General features: G+C 40.7%; 2 protein-coding genes across 11 annotated transcripts in view; both read left to right on the top strand.

Moving 5' to 3' along the window:
• Positions 1 to 854: 854 nt before the first annotated feature.
• Positions 855 to 7836, top strand: LOC105685770. 7 transcript variants are annotated; one of them, XR_007277073.1, is made up of 8 exons: positions 855 to 1277; positions 1608 to 1820; positions 3483 to 3735; positions 3876 to 4014; positions 4434 to 4678; positions 5536 to 5649; positions 6181 to 6489; positions 7772 to 7836. XR_007277073.1 is itself a non-coding variant. In XM_048650495.1 (6 exons), exons 1-6 carry the CDS (start codon positions 1648 to 1650, stop codon positions 6421 to 6423), a joined length of 1167 nt encoding a protein of 388 aa, XP_048506452.1. In that variant the 5' UTR covers positions 1416 to 1647; the 3' UTR covers positions 6424 to 7782. The 7 variants fall into 7 exon arrangements, 1 of the variants encoding a protein (XP_048506452.1); XR_007277072.1 differs by lacking the exon at positions 855 to 1277 and adding an exon at positions 1416 to 1551; XR_007277074.1 differs by lacking the exon at positions 855 to 1277 and having other exon boundaries at positions 1416 to 1820; positions 4437 to 4678.
• Positions 7837 to 9498: 1662 nt separating this feature from the next.
• The window catches only part of LOC105685740 (5-hydroxytryptamine receptor-like), a 31366-nt gene continuing 28294 nt past the window's right edge, over positions 9499 to 12570 (top strand). For 2 of the 4 annotated variants that reach the window (XM_012400098.3, XM_048650493.1), the window contains exon 1: positions 9499 to 10252. The gene's annotated coding sequence lies outside the window, so the exon portion shown is untranslated. Of the gene's footprint in view, positions 10512 to 12570 lie in introns of all 4 variants that reach the window. The other 2 variants (XM_048650494.1, XM_048650492.1) reach the window with 2 other exon arrangements.

Genomic DNA, 12570 nt, shown 5'->3' with positions numbered 1-12570 from the left:
CTCCCGAAGAAATCGCTCTACAAGCCTCACACTTTCAATCTTGAGACTCGCCTCTTTAGAATCGACGCGCGTGCCGTGGGGTGTGTTGATGCACCTGTAAGTATACGAGGTATTATATTATACAATACCGATACACCTGTATCAATGGAGATACATACGTTCACCTGGTTTTCATGTATTGCAGAATGACTCGCGGTGGTGATCGATGCGAAAGTCAGCAAACTGCACAGGTAATTTACTCGAGAGGTACAGCACTGTCAGCTATTTTGACTGCGAGCTATTTTAACACATGCTGAGTAAGACCGCTTCTTATATTGTACGCGCGTATACCTATAGAGTACATTTTATGTACTATGTACGAATATTTATGAAAATACCTACTAGATAATGTTCTTTCCACGCTCTTATTGTTGGCCGGTTTGGACGTCGCGCAGACTCTACGGATTTTTTCATTAACTTGAAAAATAAATTTGATATACGCCGTGGGAAACTGCCTTGGCGGTTACGTATTCTGATATCGACTCGAATCCGAGCGAATTTTCTATCCACCGTATAACGTCGCAACAGTCATCGATGCTCGGATTCGATAATTCTTCGGATGGGTAATGTCGAATCAATTTCAACGCTGGGTACGGAAAGAATAAAATCCCCTGGATTATTGAAAAATCGGATAGGGCGGTATCTCAAACCTGTCTCGGTTCCTGGAAAAAATGACCTAGATACCTTCACGTGCGGATATAGGTACGTGTAAGGATAAGATCAGCTGACGCAGGATACATCGGCGACGAGCAAAATCGTAGATCGCTTCGAAAAGGTGAAATAAAGTTTCGCGACGCCGATTGTACATTCGTATCGCCCTTCAATTTACAGTTACAGAAATTTCAAATTTGACGTACACGATAACCTATTTTTGGCAGAAACAAATTTCAAAATTATTCTCAAAAACTAGATTTCCGGCCCGCAATTACATCGGAGAAAAATAACAATTTCAAAAAGAGTACGTACAACGCACGATGAGATGTAACGACAATTTTTATATTCAGCGAGGAAAATATACAGAAAGTGGAGAGATACTTGAGAGCAATTAGAAGTGACGGGTAGATACATTCAATGTAGCGGTAGATGGATGAAAATTACATCACGCATCCGACGAGTCGTGTGTTCGCATATTAGAATTTAGGTAGTCGAGCGATCTCGGAGACAATTTCGAACTGGCTCTTGACGGTATTGCCGATTCGAGATGCCAATTACCCAGCGTTCCCTCTAGGGAATAATACGTATGTAGATATATAATCTATACATGTATATATATACATATGTACTGTTCTATATTTACTCATTCTCCACGTGCATCGAGTGTTTGCTATAGGCAATATCAACCGCCTAGTTCACTCTCTGAAGGAGTAGGTATAGGGTGTTTGTTTAGTTACTGTTTCATCGCCCGATTTCACTCTCCATATAAATCCCACCGTGAGCAAATCCAGAAAACGAAGCTGCCACGGAAAGAGGGAAAAATGAAAAAAAAATCAACAAATCCGCTCGCGGAAACATGTAAATTACTTTCCTTCCATTTTAATAGAATGCTAATGATCGCGCGTTTGTTGCAGAACAAAAAAAAAAAAAAAAAACAGTACATAAGAAACACAAATGGCAAACGATGAAGCTTCTGGAGCCGAGAAGGTTCGATCCGGAACTTCTCCGAAAAATTCCAAGAACAAGGCGAAAGGTAAAGGAAAAGGAAAGAGCGAACCCGATGACGAGAAAATTGTTCTCACGCCATCGGAAACTGCCCTAGGAATCAAAATCAATCAACCCAAGCGGTGAGAAACTAAATTTTTAAATCTGGAGATTTGTTTCCCTGACGGATAACTTACGGCAGATGTATTAGGTGTAGGTAAGGAAAAAACTTCACGATCTATGGGGAATTGAAGAAATATAAGAATAGTTTTGTCAAGCCATTTTTTCCATGCCTCCTCGTTTCCCCAGGTCCTTTCACAAGTAACTCGTTTTTCAAGAATTTCTCTGTGTCACCTTGGATCTATAAAATAACCGGTGATTTTTCAGCCGCAAAAGTTAAAAATAAGTAATAAATAAAAAAAAAAAAAAACACCAGCAATTTCGCATCATGTTTTCCAAGATATCGATTTACATTTATATATATTGAAGAATAAAAAAAAAAAAAACCAAATGGATACAAAAGTAAAAAAAATTGTGTTCTTCACAATACCAGAATTCCGAAATCACCGTTCAAACTTTAAAAGCGGTACAAAGTCACCCACAGGCTTTTATTCGTTCAATTTATCTGAGGGTTTCGGAAGAATCTAAATTTATGTTTTTTTCAAAATTTCCAACCCTGTGATGAAAGATTTTCAAATAGACTAAAGTTTGAAAAAATGGTTGCTACATGTATCGAGAGACTGATTTTAAAATGATGCAAATTAAAACGGAAAAAGATCTCAAAAAACTTTGAAAAAAAGTCAATCTCAGATGAAAAGAAAAGGAAATAGAAAAGATAATTTCACTACGATATTCCAAGGACGCGATTTTCCGCATAAATTTCTCACCCTGATTATTATTTTCCATCGCTTCCGCGGCGTCCATGTACATGCATTCGTAATGACTGGCATCAGGGATTTGCAAATTTTATTGCCCGCACCGGTTCATCTGAAATAGTTGAATGTTTAGTTAATCGGTAAATTTAGACCAAAAAAGCGGTATATAACTCGTCCATATCCTCACCCACGTAGGTGGGTCTGTAGGTCGAGTGACGCAAGTGGCTCACTTTTCAGCAACCATAACTGAAAACAGGAAACCATTTCCCTCGCGTCACTGTCCAGACTCATCGTCACTGTACTACATCCAATTATACTCGACATTATCAGCCTCCTTTTTAATCCTCTTCTTTTCTGTCAAAAAACAAAAAAAAAAAAAAACTCAAAGTTTTCCCCGTCGATTTATCTGGAAAAATTGAGATGAAAAGTACGAGAGGGGTGACTGTTTCGTGTCGTATTCATAAAAGCGCGTCGATGCTGTTCTTCGAATTTTTTATCGAGCAACGAACGATCGGCTCCTTTATTCCCTCCATACGTTCGATCATTTCGAAGATGCTCGATGGACAATTATTACGGAGATCGTATAATACGTCGTGCATCAGGGATTATCATCTCCGTTGGCGAGACGACGTCACGTAAAGTAGTGGCGCTGAGCCAGAGTATCTAATCTTGAAATCTTCAATCCAGAATCAAGACGTCCAACCTTGGCTGAAGGTATAGGCTGACGAAATTTCCGTTAGTCGGCGCATTCTATAAATATATCATATCGTAACATTCGTAAAATCGAGCGGACGTATACAGAGCTTGAAAAGCTTCGCCAATTTTCGCGCTACAGTTCCATCTGACGACGTTTCGACGGACTAGTTTTTTTTCTCTCGTTAACGAAAGCTCTGAAAAAATACGTGGAAGTAACGAAACTAAATATTACAGAAAAACGGCGGACGCCATGACGAGGCTTTACGCGGTACCTTCGGAAAAACTTCGCGTTTGGAGTTCCTGGTTAACAAAGGTCGGCGAACGCTCGCAAGATTGGCAGTGGTGGTTGAGAGCGCAGATTGGATTAGCCCTGAGGATTAGTGACCGTCTTCAACGAGCCGCTGTAGCTTTGGAGATCGAAAATAAGAGGAAAGAATCGGGCGAGGGAGACGAAACGAAAGAATCCGCGGAAGGTGGCTTTCCCGAGGTAACCGACAAATAAAATAACAAAGAATCCGTAACCGGAAGGAAATCGGAAGAACAAACTACGTGAAATAATAACTACCAGTGACCACGTAGTGTATGAATTTTGGAGGTCTTAGATGTTCTTCTTTCTCGTGATAACAGGAAGAGGAAAAAGGAAACGAAAATCCGGAAGACCGAACGACGTCTCCGGCTGATTTTTCAGACGAAGAAAATGAAGAAGAACAAAATGACGATCAAATGGAATCCGAAATTATCCCAAGCGAACCTCCTCCCGCTCAAGGTGAGGGGATCAAATAAACGTCTTCGATTTTATGTTAAAACTCTGGATGAAAATGAAAAAATAAAACAGACTCGCTCCTTTGCTACGGTGCGGTGTGCTTTTTTTTTTTCGCTGCAATCACACCAGGATTTGAATTTTCTTTAAAAGTTACGCTGAATCGAGAAAATGAATAAATGTGCAATATCGATCGAAGGCTGCATGTTAAATGCAGCTGGAGAGCTGATGAGAAAAAAAAGAAAAAAAAAAACAGAAATTTCAAGTATTTCGGTAAACTTGTTGCAGCTTTTCGAGCTTTTTTTTTTGATCATGAATATTTCAGTAGCTCAATCTACGTACGTACAAACTCCAGGGTTATATACATAACTCGTTCTTGGATTTGATCAGCTGACCCTTGCAATTTATTTTATCCTTTTCCACAGCTGCTGCTGCTGCTGGAAGCGAGCAACAACCCGCGGGAGTAGCGGAGGACGAGGGTGAAGAAATAGAGGGTGATAAAAGGGCGGGTAAAAAGGGTAAAAAAAATGCCAAGGAGAGTGGTAAGAAGAAGGACAAACTCGAACCAAAAATCGTCTACAAGGAAGGGTTTTGGCCGGTTGGTATTCGATGGAAACCGTTATCGCCAAGGAAAACGGAGCGGAAGTCGACCCCCAAACGGAGACCCGACGTTAGTATATATACGGGGCGTTTCGTTTCAAATCGAGCAGATTCCGACCTTTTAACTTTTTTCCCACCCGATTCTCAACCGAGTGCACTTCGGGCGAACATTTCTTTGTGCGAAAAAAAAAAAATACATCCGAAGATATCGCCGCCAATCAACCATTCGTACGAGTGTCAGGGGGGAAAAAAATTCGCAATCAAATGACGAGTTGCTTGACATTAGTCGTGTGAAAAGCTCGGGGTAACCCGAGGCCAAAGGTCAGCGATTGCGATTCAAATTTCAATCACCGCATCCTAATCCTTTCAATCACGGTTCGCCGGACGGGGGGACTTGTAGAAATGTAGCGACGCGAAGCGATAAACTAAAAATTGCACAACAAGTGAAATGTAGGTCAAGAAGACGACAGGCTGTAAATGTGCTTCGGTGCGCAATGGCCCGGGTCACAGTAAACACGCATCTGTATGTATCTATGTATCCTTGGCGAGGTTCTTTTCTCCCTTTTCATTTTCTTCGCGTTCATGAAAAAAAAAAAGTCCCACTTCTCTCCACCTATAGTTCACCACCGCCTTACCCCGGGGGTATCGATGCTCGAATAAGGACTCGGTGCCCCATCTTGTTTATTGGTTTACCGCCCATTCGGTGAGGGTTGACGAGCTTCTGCCTATATATACGTCTATGTATACTATACTCTTCGCGCAGCTAGAGTAAACAAAGTTTCACTGCGGAAGAGAGATGTTGTAAACGTTGTACCAAGTGCTCCGACAGGACATCGCAAAAATACATAACGCTCCTCTCTTATATTACATATATGTATATATATATACATATATAATAATCTTCTTCTTTTTCACGCACACTTGCAGAAGATACCGATTCCAGAGAACGAGGAAAAAATGAACGAGTTAATAAAAGAAATCAGACATCAAGGAGTTATTTATCGAAGCTTGTACAAACATTGGTCAGAAACTGGAGAACAGGTACATGGTAGTATACGTAAAAAATTATCGCATTATTTCATCCTTTCTTCCAATATTTTTTCGCATTCGTGTTTGTGGCGGTGCGAAACAAAAAGAAAAAAGGGGGGGGAGGGCGAGAAGAGAGAAAAAAATAAGTAAATAAAAAATCAAGAAAATGGGGGATGGTTTGAGGGTTGAAAAAAATTCAAGACGCGTTCCGAAGTCCAGCGCGATATCACCGTGACCCGGGAATAATTCGTCGTGTTATGGGAGTGGGCGCGGGGGGGTGGTGGGTTGGGTGAAGTAGTGGGTGGAGTAGAAGGAAAAGGGAATTCGGGAAGGAATTTTGCAGGATCCCTCGCACGTTAATTGCTGTACCCGAGGAATAGGGGGGGAAACGGGGGTTCTCTTTTCCTTCGGTCCTTTGGGATATGTTTCGCTATATATGTATAACGCGACGATTCTTGGAGAGTAGAGTAAAGTCGAGTCGCGCAAACGGGATCGCGTTGAATAACTCGCCAGGGCAAATACAAGCGTTGATAATTGTTACAGGCGGTAAAACACGTCGTAGGAAGAACGGTGTTACACGCGAACGACGTACCCGGTAACGGGGACGATATACCCTATATATTTTATCTGGAACCGTCGGAAGCGGATGTGGAATACGCCGTGGAACACGACGACGAGTACGTCCTACTCGCGGATACTCGGAGGGAGAGGATCACCAAGGATTTCACGCACCTCTATTTCAACCTATCCGACAAACCTGGAAAGGGTGGAAAACCTTGGATCTAATTGCCACTTGACTGTTTCACGACTTTGCAGGGAATCTAATCCCCCGGATCTCGTTGATCCGATAAGGTACGGGAGGATACCAGGTGTATGAACAATCTTTCTCTCCTTCCACTCTTATTTTTCATACTCTCTTTTTTCACCGCTCCTCCTTTTTTCTCCTTTATTCCGTCGGCATTCCTTTTATTTTTCCTCCACTCGAAATCCTGTACATGGAAGATCACGACGTACCTACTACCGTACACGTAATACTCGGTTGATTCCGCTTCGGTAGCGTGCGATAAAAAAGCGCGGCGTCGCGCGGCCGGAGGGAGGTAGAAAAAGTGTCGCCCGATCTTTTATTCTTCTTTGTCGTCGACAGATTTTCGGGGATTAGGGATAAATTGAGGAAAATCATGTAACAGCTCGTTTATATACTTATATAACGTTACGCGTCCCTATAATTTCAACAAGGGATGGGACGAGATCGCGTAGCGAATTTCCAGCCAATTAAAATACACCTCGTACACGATGCAAGGGAACTTTTCATTTCGAAGGTATTTCATACGAATAACACGGATCATCGGATATCGTTAGCGGTCCATCTTTGCTACTTTTGTTATTATAAATCGCATTATTCCATTCATTACCTTTCAGCTTTTCCTCCGCAAGTAAGATAATTCATTCGCGCAGATTCGGTCGCGTTTGTCCGATACACCCTTTTTGGCAGAGTCCGCGCTTTTTTATTTTTTCAATTATGATACGACCTCGCATCGACGGCCCGATCCGATGTAACGATTGGACAAACTGCGAGTTATTTATGTAAAAGAGAAGATAGAATATAACGTATTATGCGTACGTAATAATTATTAACGATTAATTTTATCGCGTGCCTGACTGAAATTTATCTGCTATACTCGTATATTTCATTCGAAGGAGAGAGAGAGAGAGAGAGAGAGCAGAGATCATTAAATTGCGAAAAACGTTTCGTTACCGGTATCGGTGCAGGTTCACTGGATAACAGGAATCTATATGGGTTGTACCCGTTCCCCGGAGGTTTGACAAAAACGTGTTGGATTCAAATTTCCGTACAACCGTTTCGTACCAGGCGACCGCTTTTATCCATTTTATCGTTTTGCTGCCCGTGCACTACCAAGCGATAGCCGTTGCCCGAAGGGTACCAAAAAAATATTTTCCCTCCAAATAAGAAACCTTTTGTAATAAAACTATCGAGATATCAGAATAGTCGGAATGTTCGCGTTGGGTTCTTTTTTTGTTCCTAAAATAATTTCCCATCTTTCGAAATTATCCACGCGCTCCCGATCTCACTGTGCTGATAGTATGCGGTTATTTTGAAACAATTTTTTTGCAGATTTTCGCTGGTAAAAAACATCCGAATTTGCCACACGAACTTTTGAAATTCTCTCGCTCTTTCGAGAAAGCTCTTTACACCAAAATAGCTCGACTAGAAGATACAACGATCAGTGAAGAACTGCCCAGGACATTTGACTCCTGAAAAATGTACCCTTCTCAAATACTCGCAATCAGTAGTTAGTGCGAGACGAAAAAAGCTCTGTCATAATACCGAATCTTGAATTTTCTAGAGCGGTCTCCTCGGTGGCGATTGTTCTACCTAGGAAATCTGTGGTGCGGACTACGAAATCTAAGATCTTCGCAGTTCCATGAACCGGATGTCCTCGTGAAGAGCGTGCATTTTACACGCGTGTTCCTCCACGTAGGTAGCATAAAAGAGTAAAATGAGCGCACGCGCCCACATCATCGGCGTCCCTTTCCTCAACATCCCCCACTTGGTTGGCCGGTTTTGCCGGCGTGACTAGCGGCAGGGTTAGGGGGGAATCTGGAGGCAGTGCCACTCCAGAACTCCGGAGTTCTGGTCCAGTTTCAATTCGCACACGTCTGGTTTTCAACCCCGACTTATATATCCCCGTCCGACAACGAGGCCCGAAACACCCCGGAGCTAAATAAATCGGACGCAAGCTTTCGATCACCGCACCACGAGATTTCTTCCACTTCCACCCCTAAAAAATTTGACAAAAAAAACAAAAAAAAATAATAAAAATTAAAAAAACAAAACAGGAGTCGCGGTTTTCACCGATCGGCAACCCTTGATGATATCTTGATATAGTTAATCTACTGCACCTATTAGCTTTCATGGACATTTTTTTTTTCTTCGATTTTCCACTATTCCAAAAAGCACGCATCTGTTACGATGCACATGTAGTACGTATGATAGGCGAAACGCGCACATGACTGGACAATATTCCAATGCGAAATATTTCGAACATCTCGTTTTCGCGCGTGAAATAATTTTTTCTGTTTTTTCCACTTCTCTTGAATCGTTGAAAGTTTATTACCGTTTACATATGACTTGATGAAGAAAGGACATTTGCATATCGTGACGTTTTTTCCATTCTCGCCGAAAGTCACATTTGTTGCGAACAAGCAACAAATACGAAAAATTTGTTGAACAAGTGAGTGAAGAAGAATTTTCGAGTAAAAAATGAGCCACCGCTCTTCCACGTGTATATTAATAAAACTTTACAAAGGATAAAACTTTTTCAATTGTTTGAAAATATCATATACCAGGTCCGGATTGTCATAGTAACGAACTCTGAAGAGGAATAATAAAATATAAACGGTCAGAGCCTCCCCACGAGGCAGAAAGGCAAGGGAACAAAAAATGACAAGATGATAATAAACTGAAGAGAAAAAAAAAAACAATAACAATAATAAATAAGCAGGAAGAAAATAATCATAAACCAATTAAATCCAGCGGCGAAGTTGTATCCGAAGAAGTAAAAGAAGAAGGAGGAAAAATAAGGGAAGGGAATAAGAATGGAACGATCAAGCGAGGGAAGATGTGTTTGCGAAATAACATTTGTGCGTATACAGTACCTGCATACCCATGTATAAACTTTAATTAAAACCGCCCGTTGAGATTTAATATCTTCCTTTTTCTTTTTCAATTATTTTTGTTTTTCGGTTTTCATTTTTTTTCTCGTTCTCTTTTTGAAGTTCTCGTTTTGACGTTTTATTTACGTGACGTTATTAAAAAATCAGCTGTGCTACCGTTGTTAAATAAAAAAATACGTATATATTATACTCTACGTACATTATACAAACGCATTAACACCGTACCGTTATACAATATTCTATGTCAATGGTTTAGAAAGGCGTTGAGTACGGTCTAAAAACAAAAGACCTGCTCACGTGGGATTAAACGCGGGGACCGTATTTTGGAAGACCCTTGATCGTTAAAACCATATATAATACCGTATAATAACATCCTCATGTATATATACATATATACAGGCTACGTTTTATAAATCTAATTACAGATGATGAACATGAATATTCGGGAGCCTGAAGGTGTAGTATTATAAACCTTGAGGACGATAAAACGTAACAAAACTGAAAATTTTTCCTCTCGAACGGACAACGGTGTCGGTCAAAAAGATATTCGAACCATCGGTGAAGCAATGGAGATTGAAAGTTTGGAGTCAACGAAATCGGACGAAGATAAATCGGAATGATAAAAATCAAAATCAAACGACGACAATGACGAAACTCCCGGTGCGGATCAGTGCGACGACGTAATATCCGAAACTGAATTAATAATAAATCCTAACAGATATACTGACCCGTCGAATATGCCGAAGACTGTTCGCAATTATTCGGTTGTGAATAGATATGGAGAATTCGTTTTATGTTACCATCGTCGTTATCTGCAGAGGTGAAACGATAATGGGAGATATTAAGTTGATGATAATTAGTTGACGAATCTGAAAATACGCGTTCAATGTGCGGGAATGTGAATAACTAAGGTGGTGAGGTAAATTTTCCAAAGATTTATTGCACCTGTGATGACGCGATAAATTTTATCCCCCCCTTTTTTATTTTTTTTTTTCGCATACCCGTGTAGGTATGTCGGGGAGGTCCATTCCAAACTTTTCTGCATTTTCAATTTTACGCGGGGCCAAACCGGCAAAAGTCTGCCGTATGTAAATCGAGGACGAAATTCTACCAGAAGATGGATGGGATCGCACTGAATTCTATAAATTCTCCTCTCGTCTTTGTGAGGCGTATATGAGGTAGATTTTTTTATAATTTCACCCGTATCGAGGGCTTGGTACAACCGAACGCACGTGATCCGAAAGATAAAAAAAAATAAAAAAATACATTTTTCAAAAACTAAATTAGTGCAACGACGCGAGCTTTGGCACGCGATGAAATTTCGGTCACGCCCTGATACTGCGGAACTCGGTTTACGGCCCGAGCTACAAAATGTCGAAATTTTTATCGGTTACGCCCTCCTTACTCGAGGATTTTAACGGACTGAAATTTGGGAATAAATTCTTTGAACAATCGTGAGAATTATTCCAAGTTATCGCACACGAAAATCCGAGAAAGAACCGTCCGAACTCATTGTATCTATGGGATATTTTTGTTCCCGTTTTACCGGAAGTCCCTTCAAAATTAGACGATTACTCGATAAGCCAATATACGAGTTATGCCGTACATTTTTAACTGTCCAATTTTCTGGGATTTTCAAGTTCGTGATTAAAAAAAAAAAAAGGAGAAAAATCCGATGGCGAAGTCCAAATATTTTTCTATTCCGTTCCGTCGGGTAGCGGAGTTTATTTCTTTTCTTATATAGGGGCAGATTTTTGTCGACTGCCCCGTCAAATTGAAGGAAACTAAATTGGAGCGGGCCACCCAGCGTTGGGAATTCGGCTTTATTATCGAGGGCATAAAGAGAAAGAAGTAAATATGAAATAAAGCGAACTTTTCGGATAAGAACCACCAATTTTCAGATAATTAGCGATGTAGGGGGATAATATCCTTGCACAAATCTGTTTTATGGCGACAGCAGCTGGCTTCGGGCTGCAGGCTATACGTTCACGGTGAATTATAATTATATAATCGGGAATGAGAATTAAATTTGTGGACCACTTATTTCATTTTAAGTTAACCAGATAAGTCTGATGATGCCGTTGTTCCTCGGGACCGAAATTGAGTTATACCACGATACTCTGATTTTCAACTTTGACGGTTTCAAAAACACGCCCTGTCGGTCGATCGCTTCTTCATTTCAGATAAAATTACCGACATCGTTACCCAATTCTCAAATGTCAACTAAACCTATATTTTTAGCATAATCAATGTCGGTGTAACTCTATGAAATACCGTTGAATGTATTTCGAACTCGGTCACAATGACATCGATTCCCAAAATAACGTAGATTTCAATTCGAAGATAAGAGTAATTTGAGCTTTGTCTACCCCGTACGTTTGATCGCCTCGAAAATTTCATCAGCAACATTCATCTTCTTCCAGTCTCTAAAAATATCAGTTTTTCAAATATTGAAATACAGCGTATCATGACACGGAAAAAAAAAAAAAATGGAAAAACTCTGAAAATGAACGTCAGCCGGTACGTCAAGATCTAGATACTCAAATGTGTGGTTTCTGCCTTTCGACAGGCCAGGGGGCGTCGAGCTTTAACTTTAATTCGAAAAGCTGCAGACCAAAGTCGAAAAACCAACGAAATGTGAGAAAAATGGTAAACCGCCACAGACTGGAAGTTGATGTATCGAAATTTTCGTGTGGAATTTTTTAATTTCGTTCATAATCGTCTCTACCCTGTCGGATTATCCTCGACTCGGCGAACTCGACGAACAACTCTCTGAAAAAATCGAAACGAAAAAATACACCGGCGTGTGGATGCGGAGCGCGACGGTCACACGTACATCGTTTAAAGCTTTCGACAAAATAGATCCTATAAGGGTATCGATTTCAATCGGAAACCCATTGGATTTCTTGATGAAACGTTTGGTCGTAGCGAACCCGCGGATAGTTTCAAGATATCGACTGGAACCACTCTCGCTATTACGTATCAACGATTCGCCTGCATTTACGCGATACGTACGTACGAGTAGATCCCAGCTATTCCGTATAACGAGGATGAAAGAATCGCTGAAAATGTTACATGACTATGTACCGTACAAACACTGTAGAAAATCCCACGTAATCATCACCTTGTACGTAGGTATACTGCTTTTTGTCTTATTGTTAAGATGAAGCGCAGTATAGAAGCACCAGAAGTGCATTAAAAACTTAAAACTAACTTCGGACAGTAATGTATACGATG

The sequence above is a fragment of the Athalia rosae genome, chromosome 2, assembly GCF_917208135.1.
Source record: "Athalia rosae chromosome 2, iyAthRosa1.1, whole genome shotgun sequence".
Taxonomy (NCBI): domain Eukaryota; kingdom Metazoa; phylum Arthropoda; class Insecta; order Hymenoptera; family Athaliidae; genus Athalia; species Athalia rosae.
The sequence above is the reverse complement of the archived record's forward strand: the minus strand, read 5'-3'. Positions and strand labels throughout refer to the sequence as shown.